The 21325-nt window shown below is 43.0% G+C and overlaps 1 protein-coding gene across 6 annotated transcripts in view; it reads right to left on the reverse strand.

The window, feature by feature from the left end:
- The window catches only part of kansl1l (KAT8 regulatory NSL complex subunit 1-like), a 134707-nt gene that overhangs the window by 23139 nt on the left and 90243 nt on the right, over nt 1-21325 (reverse strand). For all 6 annotated transcript variants that reach the window (XM_068036220.1, XM_068036218.1, XM_068036216.1 and 3 more), the window contains exons 8-11: nt 18075-18227; nt 8001-8153; nt 6338-6510; nt 5017-5141 (exon numbers count right to left, since the gene is read on the reverse strand). In XM_068036220.1, coding sequence (XP_067892321.1) covers nt 5017-5141; nt 6338-6510; nt 8001-8153; nt 18075-18227 — 604 coding nt within the window. The remainder of the gene's footprint in view (nt 1-5016; nt 5142-6337; nt 6511-8000; nt 8154-18074; nt 18228-21325) is intronic.

Consider the following 21325-nt stretch of genomic DNA (forward strand, 5'->3'; position numbering starts at 1 on the left):
CGTGAGCAGATTTGAGGTGGTTCTGGAGAAGTGGTGAAGGCTACACCCACAGAGTTCAGATTGAAAGGGAACTGCTGAGGGAAGAACAGCAGAAGCTAAATCTTTGAAGAAAGGCTCTGAATATCTAGCTGAGGAACTTCAGAGTTGTGAACAACTGAGACTGTAATTTGGTGCCATATATGCTAGGTGAACTGCACAGTCAAACCATTTGACCCGTATCTGATGTAACCTGTTTGTTGCTTCATGTTAAATTTATGTTGGTTTTGGTTTGAGTGTTAAAGTAAAAGTTATAAAAATATGAAATCTTGTCCGTTGGGTTTGGTTTACTGTGGTCAATGGATTCAATTCTTTGGGTTTGTTGGTCTCCAAGAGGATCATAACACTATTTATTACTATCTGTGCTATCAATTCATCTAATTTGTTGCTAATGCTTCGCACAGATATAGTGCCTTTAGTTTTGACTTTCTCCCCCTAATTTTCGACGTCACTTTAGTCACTAATGCCCTCACTAGCCTTTCCTGACACACATTATTTTTACCCAAAACACTGCTCTGTTGTAGAGCCTTGACACTCGCTTTGTTGCATTTGAATTTACCCTTTCCTGAAATCCTCACCACACCCCTACATCCCTTTATTAGTTTAAAGCCCTGTCTACTGTCCTAGTTATTTGATTTGCTAGGACACTGGTCCCAGCACAGTTTAAGTGGAGCCAATCCCGACAGGACAGCTCTTTCTTTCCAGAGTACTGGTGCCAGTGGCCCATGAAGTGAAACCCCTGCTTCCCAGACAGGGTAGTGCAGTCGTTGTTGTGTATTAGAACTTTCAAAAGGCCTTGGATAAATTACCACATAATAGCAAAAACCCAGTGGATTGAAGGAACAGTAGCTGTATGGATACAAAATTGGTTAAGGGACAGAAAGCAGAGTGTCATGGTAAACAGTTGTTTTCCAGACTAGAGAAAAGTATAGTGCTCCCCCAGTAGTCAGAATTAACTGTTCCTTTTGATATATATTAATGACCTGGACTTGGATATAGAGGGCATAATTTCAAAGTTTACAAATGACAAAACTCAGCAATGTGAGAAGGATAGTTGTAGACTTCAGGAAGCCATGGAGAGACTGGTTAAATTAAATACGATTTAAAAGACAAAATTTCATGCAAAGATTGTGAAATGATGAATTTTTGAAGGAAGAATGAGAAGAAGCAACATAAACTAAACAGTACAATTTTACAGGGGTGCAGGAAGAGACATGAGGGAGTACATGCACAAATCTTTGAAGGTGACAAGTTGAGAAGGCTATTAAAAAACATGGCATCCTTGACATTATAAACAAAAGTATACAGTACAATAAGCAAAAAAGTTATGCTAAACCTTTATAAATCACTGGTTAAATCTGTGTATAAACTTTACAATGAAACAAAAATACTCTTTGCATTACAAAGTTCTGTGACCATAATTCTGCAATAATCTACAGAACATAGAACAGTACAGCACAGTACAGGTCCTTCGGCCCACGATGTTGTGCTGAACCTTTAACCTACTCTAAGATCAAACTAACTACCTACCCTTCATTCTACTATCGTCCATGTACCTATCCAAGAGTCGCTTAAATGCCCCTAATGTATCTACTTCTACTACCACCGCTGGCAGCGCATTCCACGCACCCACCACTCTCTGTGTAAAGAACCTACCTCTGACATCTCCCCTAAACCTTCCTCCAATCACCTTAAAATTATGCCCCCTGGTGATAGCCCTATCACCCTGGGAAAAAGTCTCTGACTATCCACTCTATCTATGCCTCTCATCATCTTGTACACCTCTATCAAGTCACCTCTCATCCTTCTTCGCTCAAATAAGAAAGCCCGAGCTCCCTCAATCTTTCTTCGTAAGACAGGCCCTCCAGTCCAGTCAGCATCCTGGTAAATCTCCTCTGCACCCTCTCTAAAGCTTCCACATCCTTCCTATAATGAGGCGACCAGAACTGAACACAATATTCCAAGTGTGGTCGAACCAGGGCCTTATAGAGCTGCAGCATAACCTCGCGGCTTTTAAACTCAATCCCCCTGTTAAAGAAAGCCAACACACCATACACCTTCTTAACAACCCTATCAACTTGGGTGGCAACTTTGAGCGATCTATGGACATGGACCCCAAGATCCCTCTGTTCCTCCACACTACCAAGAATCCTGTCTTTAAGCCTGTATTCTGCATTCAAATTCGACCTTCCAAAATGAATCACTTCACACTTTTCCAGGTTGAACTCCATCTGCCACTTCTCAGCCCAGCTCTGCATCCTGTCAATGTCCCGCTGCAACCTAAAACAGCCTTCCACACTATCCACAACTCCAGCAACCTTCATGTCATCGGCAAACTTGCTAACCCATCCTTCCACTTCCTCATCCAAGTCATTTATAAAAATCACGAAGAGCAGAGGTCCCAGAACAGATCCCCGCGGAACACCACTGGTCACCGAGCTCCATGCTGAATACTTTCCATCTACTACCACCCTCTGTCTTCTATGGGCCAGCCAATTTTGTATCCAGACAGCCAACTTTCCCTGTATCCCATGCCTCCTCACTTTCTGAATGAGCCTACCATGGGGAACCTTATCAAACGCCTTGCTAAAATCCATATACACCACATCCACTGCTCTTCCTTCATCAATGTGTTTTGTCACATCTTCAAAGAATTCAATAAGGCTGGTGAGGCATGATCTGCTCCTCACAAAGCCATGCTGACTGTCTCTAATCAAGCCATGCTTTTCCAAATAATCATAAATCCTGTCTCTCAGAATCCTCTCAATAATTTGCCCACTACCGACGTAAGACTGACTGGTCTATAATTCCCAGGGTTATCCCTATTCCCTTTCTTGAACAAGGGAACAACATTTGCCACCCTCCAATCATCCGGTACTACTCCAGTGGACAGTGAGGATGCAAAGATCATCGCCAAAGGCGCAGCAATCTCTTCCCTCGCTTCCCGTAATATCCTTGGGTATATCCCGTCTGTCCCCGGGGACTTATCTGTCCTCATATCATTCAAAATTTCCAGCACATCCTCCCTCTTAACCTCAACGTGTTCGAGCATATCAGCCTGTTCCACGCTGTCCTCACAAACGACCAGGTCCCTCTCTCGAGTGAATATTGAAGCAAAGTATTCAGTTAGGACCTCCCCTACCTCCTCCGACTCCAGGCACAAGTTCCCTCCACTATCCCTGATTGGCCCTACCCTCACTCTGGCCATCCTCTTGTTCCTCACATAAGTGTAGAACGCCTTGGGATTTCCCTTAATCCTACCCGCCAAGACTTTTTCAATTCCCCTTCTAGCTCTCCTAAGTCCATTCTTCAGTTCCTTCCTGGCTACCTTGTAACCCTCTAGAGCCTTGTCTGATCCTTGCTTCCTCAACCTTAAGTAAGCTTCCTTCTTCCTCTTGACTAGCTGTTCCACATCTCGTCATCCAAGGTTGCTTCACCCTACCATCCCTTCCTTGCCTCATCGGGACAAACCTATCCAGCAGTCGCAGCAAGTGCTCCCTAAACAACCTCCACATTTCTGTCGTGCATTTCTCTGAGAACATCTGTTCCCAATTTATACTCCCCAGTTCCTGCCTAATAGCATTGTAATTCCCCCTCCCCCAATTAAATATTTTCCCATCCCGTCTGCTCCTGTCCCTCTCCATGACTATAGTAAAGGTCAGGGAGTTGTGATCACTATCACCGAAATGCTCTCCCACCGAGAGATCTGCCAGCTGGCCTGGTTCGTTGCCAAGCACCAAGTCCAACATCGCCTCCCCTCTAGTCGGCCTATCTACATATTGAGTCAGGAAACCTTCCTGGACACACCTGACAAAAACTGCTCCATCCAAACTATTTGCACTAAGGAGGTTCCAATCAATATTAGGGAAGTTGAAGTCACCCATGACAACAACCCTGTTACTTCTGCACCTTTCCAAAATCTGCCTCCCAATCTGTTCCTCCGTGTCTCTGTTGCTATTGGGAGGTCTATAGAAAACTCTCAAGAAAGTGACTGCTCCTTTCCTGTTTCTGACTTCCACCCATAATGACTCAGTAGACAAACCCTCCTCGACGGCCTCCCTTTCTGCAGCTGTGATACTATCCCTGATTAGCAATGCCACTCCCCCACCTCTTTTACCTCCCTCCCTATTCCTTTTGAAAAATCTAAACCCCAGGACATCCAACATCCATTCCTGCCCCTGTGATATCCACGTCTCCGTAATGGCCACAACATCGTAGCTCCAAGTACTGATCCATGCTCTAAGTTCATCACCCTTATTCCTGACACTTCTTGCGTTAAAATAGACACACTTCAACCCATCATACTGGCTGCAACTTTGTCGTGTCAATTGTCTAACCTTCCTCACAGACTCTCTGCACTCGGTATCTGCCTGTTCAACAGCTACCCCATCCACTGATCCATAGCTCCGGTTCCCATCCCCCTGCCAAACTAGTTTAAACCCTCCCGAAGTGCTCTAGCAAACCTCCCGCCCAGGATATTGGTGCCCCTCCAGTTCAGATGCAACCCGTCCTTCTTGTACAGGTCCCACCATCCCCAGAAAGTATCCCAATGATCCACATATCTGAATCCCTCCCTCTTACACCAGTTCTGTAGCCACGTGTTCAGCTGCACTCGCTCCCTGTGTCTAGCCTCACTAGCACGTGGCACCGGTAACAATCCTGAGATTACTACTCTGCTCGTCCTGCCTTTCAGCTTCCAACCTAACTCCCTATATTCGCTTTTCAGGTCCTCATCCCTTTTCCTAGCTATGTCATTGGTACCGATATGTACCACGACCTCTGGCTGCTCCCCCTCCTGTTGACTGCATAAGAAGTTGCACTGGTTTTGTGTCAATGGTAATGGAAGATTCTAGTTATTGACTGAATAGGTGTCAACGCACAACACCTTGAGCACTCCTGTGGTCCCTCACTGCTGGCCTTCTGCTTGAAATAATAATAATGTGTCTTATGAAATAGAATTGAGAAAAAAAAACAGTATACCTTGGCGTAATGATTTCCTTATACTGCAGCTTTTCAATCTTGGAGGTGGCAACCAATGACATGGGTATCACAATGTTATCAATATCGTAACAACATTCACTTTGCTGCCTTTGCCGTAAAGGAATCTAGAATACATACAAAGAGCTTTTCATTAAATAGGCTTGAGTCTATTAAACAACTTGTCATATTACTTGCCCGATAAATAAAAAAGACAGCAGAGTTGCAATAATAACCACTGCAGAAGATTCTAACTTCTTGCTCTAGTACACAGTTCCACAAACACTAAACATTCAATACTTCAGCAAGTAACAAATCGTCATTGTATGAGTTGAGACAGTGAGTGTCAGACTATTTGACCAAATGGGGTAGGGAGGGAAATCCCGCCCTCACTTAGCTGTTTCCAGGGAAAGTCACTGGATCAGATGGGGAACCCTTGGCAAATTTCCCCTTTCCTGACCTGGAGATACTAAGGTCAACTGTGGCATCCTTTCTGTTTGTCCCAACTGAGATCAGGTACAGAGCAGGGATCAAATCTGGAACTTATTGGTCTGTGTGGCTCAATCTTAATCAGCCGAACCATTAGGCTGCAAGAATGAAAAGTTGATCACACAGAATCAAAATTAATACATGCAGTACTCAGACACATCTCAGTGTGCATTTAAATAAGTTACATTAGAAATTCAAGCACTGGGCTGCAGAAGATTTACAGGGATCCTTGGTACGGTAGATTCACAAGGACAATAATAATTGGTGCTCCTAATTAATTCTGGCCACATGTGTCCATATTGAATTTTGTAGCTCATACTGGCAAATAGTACAGATAAGCAGCTAAACTGCATGTAAAATAGGGTGCCATTAACCCCAAACCATTCCCATCTCAGCAATGTTCCAGAATCCTAAACAAGCAAAACTGGCACAGACACAATGTGCCAAATGGCTCCCCGCCTGATCCAGTGACCTTCCCTGGAAACAGTTAAGTGAGGGTGGGATTTCCCTCCCCACCCCATTTGGTCAAATAGTAAATTTTCTATGTTTCAATCAGCATCTGGAAATTGTCACAGGCCAGTAAAATTGGTATTATTGTGAAATCTATTGGAGAAAATGATTTTCACCCTTAAAAGGAAACATTCTTCCATTATGGCTTATTTGAAAATATAGATTTTAACATATCTGTGACATTAGGAAGCTTTTTCATTTATCAACTTCCTTTCCCCCCCTCCATGGCAGGAATCAATCCAGTGCAGAAATCTCTAAGGACTGAATATCACAGATAGGTTTAAACTAGTCCAATAAATTACAGGGTCTGTCAACTATATCTTACATCCTTTGTCTGTGTAAGTGGCCTTTGTGGTGGTGTTGATCTGGGTGCCCAGCTGTCAGTTGGGCTGGAACATGGAGGTTGTTGAACAGGGACTGGTGTCTGTGCTGTTTTTACCGAAGAACCAGAAGGAGATTCACTGGAGTTCAGCAGAGCACAGTGTCGTTTATTTAGAACTGAAATTTTAAAAAAAAAGTGCACAAATTAGTGGAGGTCATATCATAAAGACAGCAAGATTCTACAATGCTGCTTAACCAGTCTGATTTTAGAAAGCATTGCCAGCACACTGTTCAATAATCTTTAGCTGTGATTTATTTTGTACAGGTCCCTACATTTTAAATATGAAATAAAATATCTTTAAAAACCAGTAAGCAATTTTTTAAATCAATGGTTTAACAGAACAACTTGGAAGGGCAGCAAATATTATGAAACAGGCAGATCAGTTAGAATGGGGTCCAAACAGATTGGGAGTCTGGATCAAAAAGCAGGAGATATTATTTAATGTAGAGAAATGCAATGTCATGGAGCGAAGGAAGGGAAATACAAAATAGGACGAGTTCAAAATAAGTTGTAACTGTTCAGAGGAAGTAACAAGAGTTGGATCTGGAGGGGGTCAGGAGCAGGAGGAGGTTAAGTAGAAAATACTCAAACTATCTGTATAATGTGTAGCAGTGAGAAAGGCAATTCGGAGCTTAGAAATTATAGCTTAAGGAATTGAGGCAACAACAATCCAATAAACTTGTATTTTATATCGTGCCTCTCAGCCTCAGGATGTCCCAAAGCACTTCACCAGCAATTCATAACTTTTGAAATCACTTATGCAGGCAAATACAACAGCCCCCAAATTGCACACAGCAAGGTCCCACAAACAATGAAATAAATGTGCAATAATGTGTTTTAGTGATGTTGGTTGAGGATAAATGCTGATCAGGAAACTGAGCAAATTCCCTGCCTCTTTGAATAATGCCGTGGGATCTTTTAGATCCACCATCCAGCTGGGTGGGCAGGCAGGCATCTCATCAAATAGACAGCAACTCTGACAATGCAGCACCCACTCAGTACAGCACTGGAGTGTCAGCCTAGATTATGTGATAAAGTCCAAGAGTAGGAGCTGAACCCATAACCTGCTGGCTCAATGGAGTCATGCGCTGAGGAGCAGGGGACGCAGTAGACCGATAGCACAAGTACTGGGGCCAGGGGCAAGAGAGCGACTCTGCCGAATGGAGGAGAAAAGAGAGACCTGTTTAGAGAGGGAAGGGGAGATAGAAAATGTGTTATTCCGAAGATAGAAGAGGATCAGAGAGGGAGAGAGACTCTACTATGCTTTCCCCCCCACCACTCCCCCCGCGTCTGTCCGTCACTGTGAGGAGAGTGATCACTATATCAAATCAGGCCAAGTACTGGTGTTGGATGTGTAGTGGCAAGTTTGGGATGGGTGTCACAGGTCTAGGTGCAGGCTAGAGAACCAGTGAGAAATGGTGGGGCTCAGGCAACACGACTCAAACAGTGTGAAATGAAGAAATTCATGGGCCAAGTGTCAGCAAATCCACTTCAGCCATGTACTGTTCATTTGGGAGGAAAGCAGCATGCCATCAGTAGTGAATTCAACAATGACTGAATTACATGCCCTATAGCATGGCCTCCCAAAAATACTGCTTCTCCTTACCGGTAGTTCTCTCATTCGAATGCCTCCTCTTTCTTAATTCTTTGAGGGGCTTCCTCGATGCTTCTGCAGGAGTCTGTAGCTTAGGAACAGAAGACGACTGGTTCCAGTGCTGTCGCAGTGCCTTTGCATAGTGGTGTTTATTCAGATCACACCCTGAAGATCAATTGGACGATAGAAATAAAAATCTTTGGTTTTGCTCTCCTAGATACAATATTTGAATTTAAAAAATTCTACACTTTGCAAAGATTAATTATTTTTACCATTTTGATTAGTCCTTTTGAGATATATGCATACTCTGAAAGCTTTCTGCTGTAGTTTAATTTTAAAAAAACTTAAAAGTTCTCTTCCTCCTTGTTTCATCCTTTCCTGAAGGCATCGACTTCATGTAGAGGTATGGGCCCACGATCAGTCACATTTTGAATACCTCTCTGAAGTGATCACTTGTGTGCAACTAGCAACTGAGTGCCAGCAGTTCATTAACTGTAGGAGCATCACAGTTGAGACCAATCCTGTTTTCACCCAATGCCCATACATCTGTCTTGCCAACAGAGATTGCTGGATGGCAGTTTAGGATTGGAGATTCAAAAATGGTTTACCAGCTTCTACCTCAGAATGCTGACGGCAACAAGTCCTGCCGCCTGAATCAGCTGAATTTCCAGAGATATGTACACCAGTCAATGTTTGTAAGGCTCAGCTGCTCATTGCTCTCACCATTGCGTAATACTGCCCATGTTACCAGAAGCAGAAGTAAACAGTTCATGGAAATTAACAGTACTATTTCAGACACTGAAATTTGCAACTGAGTTAGGGTAAAAATCTTATTTCACATTGGATCAGAAGATAAGCCCCAAGATGATCCGGCATAAAGATGAACTGTGATGTTGCCTGTCCAACATTCTTATTGGAAATCAGAGAATTAAACATGTGGCTCAAAGAGTGGCGTGGGATGAAGGAGTTTCGATTCATGGGGCACTGGTACCAGTACTCAGGAAAGAGAGTACTGTTCTGTTGGGATGGACTCCACTTAAACCGGGCTAGAAACAGTGTGCTGGCCAAACGTATAACTAGGGCTGTGGATTGGGCTTTAAACTAACAGGACTGGGGGGGGAGGGGGAGAGGTCAGGTGAAAGGAGATTTAGAAATCAAATGGTAAAGTCCAGGCAATATAACAGTCTAGGTGATATGGTAAAGACAAGCAGAGAGAGACCGGAAGGGACAGAAAGTTTAACAGTAATTGTGCATCAGAGAGTAAGGTCAACAGCAGTAAAAAAAAAAGAAATTAAAGATTCTTTATCTGAATGTAAGAAGCATTCACAATAAGATAGATGAATTAGTGAGAGAGAAATAAATGGTTTAGATCTAACTGCCATTAGATGACCAAGGTTGGGAAATAAATATTCAAGGGTACACAATATTTTGAAAAGACAGACAGAATGGCAAAGGAGGAGGGGTAGCCCTGATAATTAAGGATGACACAAAGGCATTAGTGAGAAAGGACCTTGGCTCAGAAGATCATGAAGTAGAATCACTATGGGTGGAGAATAGGAATAGCAAAGAGCCAGAAAACACTGGTGGGAGTAGTTTATAGGCCCCCTAACAGTAGATATGCTGTTGGACAGAGCATTAAACGAGAAATTAGTGGAGCTTGTAAGAAAGGTAATGTAATAATTGTGAGGACTTTAATCTTCATATAGGCTGGGCCAATCAAACTGGCAAGGGTAGTCTAGAATAGGAGTTTTTGTGGCAGCTTCTTGGAGCAATATGTTGTGGAACCAACTAGGGATAAAGCTATTTTAGATAGAACAAAGAACAAAGAAAATTACAGAACAGGAACAGGCCCTTCGGCCCTCCAATCCTTCGCCGATCCAAATCCTCTATCTAAACCTGTCGCCTATTTTCTAAGGGTCTGTATCTCTTTACTTCCTGCCCATTCATGTATCTGTCTAGATACATCTTAAAAGACGCTATCGTGCCCGCGTCTACCACCTCCGCTGGCAATGCGTTCCATGCACCCACCACCCTCTGCGTAAAGAACTTTCCACGCATATCCCCCCTAAACTTTTCCCCTTTCACTTTGAACTCGTGTCCCCTAGTAATTGAATCCCCCACTCTGGGAAAAAGCTTCTTGCTATCCACCCTGTCTATACCTCTCATGATTTTGTACACCTCAATCAGGTCCCCCCTCAACCTCCGTCTTTCTAATGAAAATAATCCTAATCTACTCAACCTCTCTTCATAGCTAGCGCCCTCCATACCAGGCAACAAGCTGGTGAACCTCCTCTGCACCCTCTCCAAAGCATCCACATCCTTTTGGTAATGTGGCGACCAGAACTGCACGCAGTATTCCAAATGTGGCCGAACCAAAGTCCTATACAACTGTAACATGACCTGCCAACTCTTGTACTCAATACCCCGTCCGATGAAGGAAAGCATGCCGTATGCCTTCTTGACCACTCTATTGACCTGCGTTGCCACCTTCAGGGAACAATGGACCTGAACACCCAAATCTCTCTGTACATCAATCTTCCCCAGGACTTTTCCATTTACTGTATAGTTCTGTATAGATATAGTATTTTGTAACGAGGCAGGATTAACTAGTAATCTCAGAGGTGAGCTGGCAAGATGGATACAGAACTGGCTCGGTCATAGAAGACAGAGGGTAGCAGTGGAAGGGTGCTTTTCTGAATGGAGGGATGTGACTAGTGGTGTTCCGCAGGGATCAGTACTGGGACCTTTGCTGTTTGTAGTATACATAAATGATTTGGCGGAAAATGTAGCTGGTCTGATTAGTAAGTTTGCGGACGACACAAAGGTTGGTGGAGTTGCGGACAGTGACGAGGATTGTCAGAGGATACAGCAGGATATACATCGGTTGGAGACTTGGGTGGAGAAATGGCAGATGGAGTTTAGTTTAGTTTAGAGATACAGCACTGAAACAGGCCCTTCGGCCCACTGAGTCTGTGCCGACCATCAACCACCCATTTATACTAATCCTACACTAATTCCATATTCCTACCACATCCCCACCTGTCCCTATATTTCCCTACCACCTACCTATACTAGGGGCAATTGCTAATGGCCAATTTACCTATCAACCTGCAAGTCTTTGGCTTGTGGGAGGAAACCGGAGCACCCGGAGGAAACCCACGCAGACACAGGGAGAACTTGCAAACTCCACACAGGCAGTACCCAGAATTGAACCCGCGTCGCTGGAGCTGAGGCTGCGGTGCTAACCACTGCGCCATTGTGCCGCCCTTTAATCCGGACAAATGTGAGGTAATGCATTTTGGAAGGTCTAATACAGGTGGGAAGTATACAGTAAATGGCAGAAACCTTAGGAGTATTGACAGGCAGAGAGATCTGGGCGTACAGGTCCATAGATCACTGAAAGTGGCAACGCAGGTGGATAAGGTAGTCAAGAAGGCATACGGCATGCTTGCCTTCATCGGTCGGGGCACAGAGTATAAAAATTGGCAAGCCATGCTGCAGCTGTACAGAACCTTAGTTAGGCCACACTTGGAATATTGCATACAATTCTGGTCGCCACACTACCAGAAGGATGGAGAGGGTATAGAAGAGGCTTACCAGGATGTTGCCTGGTCTGGAGGGTATTAGCTATGAGGAGAGGTTGGATAAACTCGGATTGTTTTCACTGGAACGACGGAGGTGGAGGGGCGACATGACAAAGGTTTACAAAGTTATGAGTGGCATGGACAGAGTGGATAGTCAGAAGCTTTTTCCCAGGGTTGAAGAGTTAGTTACTAGGGGACATAGTTTTAAGGTATGAGGGGCAAAGTTTAGAGGGGATGTGCGAGGCAAGTTTTTTTTTACACAGAGGGTGGTGCGTGCCTGGAACTTGCTGCTGGGGGAGGTGGTGGAAGCAGGTACGATAGCGATGTTTAAGAGGCATCTTGACAAATACATGAATAGGATGGGAATAGAGGGATACAGACCCCGGAAGTGCACAAGGTTTTAGTTTAGACAGGCATCAAGATGTCGGCTTAGAGGGCCGAATGGCCTGTTCCTGTGCTGTACTGTTCTTTGTTCTTTATAATACAATTGAATTCCATGTTTAGTTTGACAGCGACACACTTCAATCACAAACACGAATCTCAAACTTGAAGCCAATTACATGGGTATGAGGAGAGAACTGGCTGAGGTTGAGTGAGTAACTAGACTGAAAAGGTATGGCAGTAAACATTTCCCACTGTTTATTTAAAGAAACAATTCAAAATTTTCAACAAAAATACATTCCATTGCAACATAAAAACTCAGCAAGAAAGATCCATCCGTGGCTTACTCAGGAAGTTAAGGATAGTATTAGATTAAAAGAAATAAAAACAAGAAATGCTGGAAACACTCAGTAGGTCTGGCAGCATCTGTGGAGAGAGAAGCAGAGTTAACGTTTCAGGTCAGTGACCCTTCTTCAGAACTGGCAAATATTAGAAATGTAAAAGGTTATAAGCAAGTAAAGTGGGGTGGGGCAAGAGATAACAAAGGAGAAGGTGTAGATAGGACAAGGTCAGAATAGCTGACCAGAAGGTCATGGAGCAAAGATATGTTAATGATGTGTTGAAAGACAAAGGATTAGTACAGAAAGGGTGTTAACGGACTGAAAATTGAACAGCAGCAAGTACAAACATGAAAAAAACAGTGGGTAAGCAAGCTGAACAAATTAAGATGAAATAAAATAAAATAAATACAAAAAAATATATATATATAAAAAAGAAAAAATAACTAAAAATAAAAGTAAAATGGGGGGGCCCGTCATGCTCTGAAATTATTGAACTCAATGTTCAGTCCGGCAGGCTTTAGTGTGCCTAATCGGTAAATGAGATACTGTTCCTCGAGCTTGTGTTGATGTTCACTGGAACACCGCAGCAATCCCAGGACAGAGATGCGAGCATGAGAGCAGGGTGAGTGTTGAAATGGCAAGCAACCGGAAGCTCGGGGTCCTGCTTGCAGGCTAAACGGAGGTGTTCCGCAAAGCGGTCACCCAGTCTGCGCTTGGATTCCCCAATGCAGAGGAGACCACATTGTGAGCAGCAAATACAGTATACTACATTGAAAGAAGTACAAGTAAATCGCTGCTTCATCTGAAAGGAGTGTTTGGGGCCTGGGATAGTGAGGAGAGAGGAGGTAAATGGGCAGGTATTACACCTCCTGCGATTGCAGGGGAAGGTGCCGTGGGAGGGGGATGAGATGGTGGGGGTAATGGAGGAGTGGACCAAGGTGTCGCGGAGGGAACGAGCCCTTCGGAATGCTGACAGGGGAAGGGAGGGGAAGATGCGTTTGGTAGTGGCATCATGCTGGAGGTGGCGGAAATGGCGGAGGATGATCCTTTGGATATGGGGGCTGATGGGGTGGAAATGATGACAAGGGGAACCCTGTCACGGTTCTGGGAGGGAGGGAAAGGGATGAGGGTAGAGGTGCGGGAAATGGGCCAGACACAGTTGAGGGCCCTGTCAATCACAGTGGGGGGGAATCCTCGGTTGAGGAAAAAGGAAGACATATCAGAAGCGCTGTCATGGAAGGTAGCATCATCAGAGCAGATGTGTCGGAGACGGAGAAACTGGGAGAATGGAATGAAGTCCTTACAGGAGGCAGGGTGTGAAGAAGTGTAGTCGAGGTAGCAGTGAGTTTATAATGGATATTAGTAGACAGCCTATCACCAGAGATGGAGATAGAGAAGTTGAGGAAGGGAAGGGAAGGAGATGGACCATGTAAAAGGTGAGAGAAGGGTGGAAATTAGAAGTAAAGTTGATAACGTTTTCCAGTTCGGATCGGGAGAAGGAAACGCCACCGATACAGTCATCAATGTACCGGAAAAAGAGTTGGGGGAGGGGGCCTAAGTTGGACCGAAACAAGGAATGTTCGACATATCCCACAAAAAGACAGGCATAACTAGGACCCATGCGGGTACCCATAGCAACACCTTTTACTTGAAGGAAGTGAGTGGAGTTGAAGGAGAAGTTGTTCAATGTGAGAACAAGTTCAGCTAGGCGGAGGAAGGTGGTGGTGGTGGATGGGGACTGGTTGGGCCTCTGTTCACGGAAGAAGCGGAGAGCCCTCAGACAAAGATTAAAAGAAGAGGTTTATAATGTTGTAAAAAATAGTAGCAAGTCTGAGGATTGGGAGTGTTTCACAAACCAGCAAAGAGCCACCAAAAAGTTGATAAACAGCAAAAATGTAGAATACGAGAAAAAACTAGCAACGAATATTAAAACAGATTGTAAGACCTTTTACAAGTATATAAAAAGGAAGAAAGTACCTAAAGTAAATGCTGGTCCCTTAGAAGCAGAGACAAGAGAAATTATTATGGGGAGTGACAAAATTGAACAAATATTTTGTGTCTGTCTTCACAATATAAGACACAAGATGCATACCAGAAATATAGGGTAACCTAGGGGCTAAAAAGACTGAGAAAACTAGGTATTATCAGTAGAGAAAACATATTGGAGAAACTTAAGGGACTAAAATTCAACAAATCTCCATGACCCGATGGCCTACATCCTAGGGTTCTAAAAGAGATACCTGCAGAGATAGTACATGTATTGGGATGATTTTCCAAAATTCCCTGGATTCTGGAATGGTCCCAGCATATTGGAAGTTAGCAAATGTAATACTGCTATTCAAGAAAGGAGGGAGAGAGAAAACTACAGGGAACGACAGACCAGTTAGCTTGACATAAGTTGTCAGGAAAGTGCTGGAATTTATTAAGGAAGACTTAACAATGGATTTAGAAAATCACTGTATGATCAGGCAAAGTTAATATGGTTTTACGAAAGGAAAATCATGTTTGACAAATGTTAATGTTTTTTGAGGATGTAATGAGTAGGGTAGATAAAGGGGAACCAGTAGATGTAGTATACCCGATTTCTAAAAGGCATTTGATAACGTGCCACACAAAAGTTTAATATGCAAGATTAGAGCTCATGGAGTTGGGGGTAATATATTTGCATGGATAGAGGTTTGGTTAATGGACAGGAAGCAAAGAGTAGTCATAAATTTTCAAGTTGACAGGCTGTGACTAGTGGAGTGCCGCAAGGATCAGAGCTGGGGCATCAACTATTTATAATCTATATTAAGTGACTTAGATAAAGAGACAGAGAAATGTATGTAAGTTTGCTTATGATACAAAGGTAGGTGGAAATGCAAGCTTGGAGGAGGACACAGAGAGGCTGCAAAGTGATATAGACGGGTTAAGTGAATGGACAACAAGGTTGCAAATGGAGTATAATGTGGGGGAAGGGTGAGGTTTTTCACCTTGGTCGTAAGAATAGAAGAGTGGAATCTTTTTTAAAAGGCGAGAAACTTGTGAATGTTGACGTTCAGAGAGACTTGTTTTTTTTTTATTCTTTCACGGGATGTGGGCATTGTTGGCTAGGCTGGTATTTATTGCCCATCCCTAATTGCCCTTATGAGGTGTTGGTGAGCTGCCTTCTTGAACCACTGCAGTCCATGTAATGTAGGTACACCCATAATGCTGTTAGGAAGGGAGTTCCAGGATTTTGACCGAGTGACAGTGAAGGAACGGCGATATAGTTCCAAGTCAGGATGGTGTGTGTCTTGAAGGGGAACTTGCAGGTGGTGCTGTTTCCATGCATCTGCTGCCCTTTCCTTCTAGATAGTAGAGATTGTGGGTTTGGAAGATGCCGTTAAAGGAGCCTTGGTGAATTGCTGCAGTGCATCTTGTAGATGGTACACACTGCTGCCACTGTGCGTTGGTGGTGGAGGGAGTGAATGTTTAAGGTGGTAGATGGGGTGCCAATCAAGTAGGCTGCTTTGTTCTGGATGGTGTCGAGCTTCTTGACTGTTGTTGGAGCTGCACTCTTCCAGGCAAGTGGAGAGTATTTCTTCACACTCCTGACTTGTGCCTTGTGGTGGATAAGCTTTGGGTAGTCAGGAGGCTAAGAGGCTGCAGGATTTCCAGCCTCTGACCTGCTTTTGTCGTCACAGTACTTATACGTATGGTCTTGTTCAATTTCTGGTCAATGGTAACCCCCAGGATGTTGATAGTGGGGGATTCAGCAATGGTAATGCCATTGAACGTCAAGGGGAGATGGTTAGATTCTTTCTTGTTGGAGATAGTCACTGCCTGGCACTTGTGTGGCGTGAATGTGCTTGCACAAGGAACACCAAGTTAGCTTGCAGGTACATCAAGCAATTATGAAGACAAATGGCCTGTTGGCCTTTATTGCAAGGGGTTTGGAGTACACGAATAAAGAAATCTTGCTTTAATTTATAGGGCTTTGGTGAGACTACATCTGGAATCCTGTGGACAGTTTTGCTCTCCATTTTTAAGGAAGGATATACTTGCATTGGAGGCAATACAGCCAAGGTTCACTAGGTTGGTTCCTGGGAAGAGAGGGCTGTCCTATGATGAGAGGTTGAGTAAATTGGGTCCATATTCTCTGGAGTTTAGAAGAATGAGAGATGATCTCATTGCAACTTTCAAGATTCTGAAGGGGCTTGACTGGTTAGACACAGGGATAGTTTCTGATGGCTGGGGAATCTAAAAGATGGGACCACAGTCTCAGGATAAGGGGACGATCATTTAGGACTAAGATGAGGAGAAATTTCTTCACTCAAACGGTTGTGAATCTTTGGAATTGTCTACCCCAGAGGGCAGTGGACGCTCTATCGTTGAATACTTTTAAGGCTGGAATAGACAGATTTTGGTCTCAGGGAATCAAGGGATGTGGGGAGCAGGCGGGAAAATGGAGTTTGTAATAAGAACATAGGAGCAGGAGTAGGCCATTCAGCCCATCAAGCCTGCCCCGCCATTCGGTACGATCATGGCTGATCTTCCACTTCAATGCCTTTTTCCCACACTATCCTCATATCCCCTTATGTCATTGGAGTTGAAGCACAAGATCAGCCATGATCATATTGAATGGTGGAGTAAGCTCGACGGGCCATATGGTCTACTCCTGCTCCTATTTCTTATGTTCTTTAAAGGTTGAAAATGATAAATATCCAGCATGGTGCTCAAATCTAATGTATGCAGGGTAAACGTGCTGTGTAGATTGCTGCAACAGCTGGAAGAATGGGAATCCTCCAGAAAACCGTCAGGAGCTGAAGTTCCACAAAGACACTCGATGTCCAGCTATGGAGTACTGTTGCCCTGTTTAGCTGGCTGTATAGGAAACAGGTGACTTGATTCTGGATACAGTACAGTAGAAAGTTCTGCAGAGCTTTCCTGGTGAATAGCTAGGCTATACATACCAGGGAGTTGTCAGTTTTGATCCAGTTAGCTGAGCTCAGGCAGGGCAGCATTAGCAGCAGAAATGGCTTCTGTGCCCCTGGGTTAGAGAGAAGAAATTGTCTATGATTCTTGTTCCAGCGACCCCTGTTGGAAATGTATTTTGTGGATTGGGCTCGGCTGTGATTGAATAGTCTACCAGCTGAATTACATAGTTCACACTTGAACACTTGGAGGATCCACTAGAGGGTGACTGAACTATAGCCCAGAAAGGAATTGGGACCATCAGGAGAGGTGGATGCAGAAGATTTGTGAAGAGGCAGAAAAAAATGCAATGCAGACCAGTAAACTTCATGAGTAGACTACTGCACCATTAAACTAGCCTGGTGTTTAGATCAAGAAAGAAGCTATCGTCTGTCAATTCAAAAAGGTCTGCACAAATGGCAGCACATTTCACATATTAATTCTGCTGGTGAGAGTATTCTTATAGATTGTGATGTCTGGAGCTTCATCCTTTGCAGAATATTTCACAGGAATTTCCCATCACAAGATTACGTGAGCACCCAAAATTTTTGAAGACTTTCACCCCATTATGCCACCCAATGCTTTGATGCCAGTCTGTTAAGAAGCTATTATATAGCTCACCGCTACAACTGAAAAGTCACCGACCTGAAGCGTTAACTCTATTTCTCTCTCCACAGATGCTGCCAGACCTGCTGAGTATTTCTAATGTTTCCTATTTCAGATCTCCAGCATCCACAATATTTTGCTTTGAGTTTACAGTTAGGTAACTGTGAATTTACCCACAAAACTGGCTTTAAAGAGGATGACAAAGTGAAAAGGAAAAACAGAAAAAGTTTCCCACTTACTGATTGAATCCAAGGTATCCTCACAAGTATGACTTTTACATGGTGTATTGTTTAATAAGGAAGCCTTTAACTCATTCGTTATTGATGGAAAGGGCTGCTTGTTCCACTCTTCATTATGCAACGAAGCTTGAATGTGTACACTAAGAGGCATATCTACAAAATGTAAAAAAATGGTTATTTCCTAACCCTGTATTATTTTATTCACCAGCAGCCATAAAAATGTTTGAGTACTGTACACAAGATTGGTTACAACTGTGCATTCATTATGTGGGGTTTTTAGATAGTTATGTACTGCTAAACAATGAAAAATATAAGCAATAGAAACAACATGCAATGTGATGTGGCATTGCCCATTTTTAAACTTAATTGAAACCTAGAGGAGTACAACTGTATGGTTAAAATGGAGTGGCCGGTATCTTTAAGACTTGTTCATTCAGAAAATACTATTACTTATGAACAAAAGATAAAGACATTTCTTTGAGACTATTGATAAATTAGTACTTCTTTCATTCACTAAATGAATGAGGTTAGGAGAACACTAAGCCAAATATGGTTGTCGTGCAGAAGCAGAATTTTTCATATGTGCATTATGTTCCTTACCTTTTCCTAATTTGATTTTACATACTCAAGAAAATCACAGAACTGTTCACCTCCAAGATAATTATAAGACCTCAGTTTCATTATATAATTTAAGATATAAATGGGGTTGAAAATAATAGATTTCAATGACTGTTTTCTTGTTACTACATATGGAACTACAGCTCTAGGACAACCTCTGTCAACAAGCATGGTTTCATGGTACATGATCAAAAATAATCATCCTGTTGCAACCTGTGAGACCATGCAGACAGCAAGGGGCAGATATAAACATCACACATCTCCTTTTTGGTTTTCTTGGCCTTTCTTAGAGGTAACGCCTCAGCTTCCTCAGCATTTCACCATCAGACTCCAGGGCAGGGGTGTACAAAGTTTGGCCTGTGAGCCTAACCCGGCCCTCATAACCCAGATAACTTAGGACAAAGCACTGTTACCTCACTGGTGGACAAATCCTAATCAGAACACCAAGAACTGTTTGTATTCGCCAGGTTAAATATACCTTATATTAATATTAATGGGAACGTAGATTTAAACTTTACAGGTTGCCTGTGAATCTCCGTGGTACGCACCTGGGTAGCTCACAGACCAATAAAAAATGGGATATCTCTGTCCCGTGGAGTTTAATTTTCTCTGTTCTAATTTTAGGGCATACTTGCCTTAACCAGTGCATTAAGAGCAGTGCAGAAGTGAGAAAAAAGGTGTAGACTATTGCAGAGATATCTAAGAATCAATGCTTATTAATGGTAACTGGTGTCATGGGTGTATTTTTTTCCCTCGGTTTTTAAAAACTAAGGGGGTTCTGTGTGCCTTTAAGGCCGAAAGAAGTTTTTATTTTTCTCTGGGAACAGTGTGTGCGAGCTGCAAGCCTGTACCTAGGCAACAGCAGGAGAGATGAGATCACATGCTGTATTGTATCAGTTTGACTGTGTGTAAGAACTGGCTAGAACCAGTTTGACCTGGCAGACCAGAGAAGTGTCCTCTCCCTGAAGGAAGGATTTGTGTCTCAGTAGAAAATCTACATTGACCTACAGGCTGTGTTTCGCCTAAAGAGTAAAAGACCCCGGAAAGGAATCTTTGCATTGTTGGATCTAGCAAACTCCTTTTTACCTCTAGTCTCTAAGAAGTCTCTGCCTCATGAGTGACTTTCTGTTGCCTTTTGTATATCTGAGAGTTCTGGAATTCTCAGTAAAGTTTCTATTATTAGACTGCTAATTCAAAATCCAAATAGACCTGTTGCTATAATCCTTGTTGAATGATCTGTGTGACGCCTGCTGCAGCTGAGGTGCCTTGATCCATTACAGACGGAACAACAAATTCGCCTGGAGACTTCAAGTGGCATCTGACTATTCGACTCCGGGACACTTACCGAACCGGGAACATAATCCACCAGGACTTACAACCCAGCTATTTTGTTATTCCTAAGAAACAGCTCTAATTTAAAACATCATTTTAAAAACTACTTAACCATTGGTTTTTGAATGCATGTGTGTGTGCATGATAAGATGATTAAGAAGTTATAAAGTCTTTTAGATAGATTTATCTAGATATTGTTTAAGGTTTAGTTTATTAATAAATAGTTAATCTGTTGTTGTTTAAAGATACCTGGCATGGTGTATTTTATTCTGGGGGTTAATAACGTGTTTAATTTGGCTAATTTCCGGTAGGTGGGAAACATTAATATGTTGTGACCTGTGGAGTAGTGGGACTGAATTGACAGTACATTACTCCCACCTGGGTTGTAACACTGGCTAATATCTTTAATCAATGTTTACCATATTACCTTCTTCTGCATACTCATAATTCAATTATCTTTTATTTTGAATGGAAATCATGCAAAAACAGATCAATTGAAAATTAATTTAACTGTAACTCTTAATTTTGAATACTGATTAAATTAAATTCCTAACGTAAATGGGTTCTGCCCAGACAAAGCTAAATTCAAATTAAACCCCATAATCAACATTAATTGCCTAATTAATGTTCCTGTGAAGATGAGGGGTAGACAGAGGAGAGACATGTTCCTGTGAAAATGAGGGGTAGAAATGGCAAGATTAGGGAACCATGGATGACAGGTGAAATTGTGAGACTAGCTAAGAGGAAAAAGGAAGCACACATAAGGTCTAGGCGGCTGAAGAAAGACGAAGCTTTGAAAGAATATCGGGAATGTAGGCGCAATCTGAAACGAGGAATTAAGAGGGCTAAAAGGGGTCATGAAATATCTTTAGCAAACAAGGTTAAGGAAAATCCCAAAGCCTTTTATTCATATATAAGGAGCAAGAGGGTAACTAGAGAAAGGATTGGCCCACTCAAGGACAAAGGAGGAAAGTTATGTGTGGAGTCAGAGAAAATGGGTGAGATTCTAAACGAGTACTTTGCATCGGTATTCACCGAGGAGAGGGACATGACGGATGTTGAGGTTAGGGACAGATGTTTGATTACTCTAGGTCAAGTCGGCATAAGGAGGGAGGAAGTGTTGTGTATTCTAAAAGGCATTAAGGTGGACAAGTCCCCAAGTCCGGATGGGATCTATCCCAGGTTACTGTGGGAAGCGAGAGAGGAAATAGTTGAGGCCTTAACAGATATCTTTGCAACATCCTGAAACACGGGTGAGGTCCCGGAGGACTGGAGAATTGCTAATGTTGTCCCCTTGCTTA

This window comes from Heterodontus francisci, chromosome 7 (genome assembly GCF_036365525.1).
Source record: "Heterodontus francisci isolate sHetFra1 chromosome 7, sHetFra1.hap1, whole genome shotgun sequence".
Taxonomy (NCBI): Eukaryota; Metazoa; Chordata; class Chondrichthyes; order Heterodontiformes; family Heterodontidae; genus Heterodontus; species Heterodontus francisci.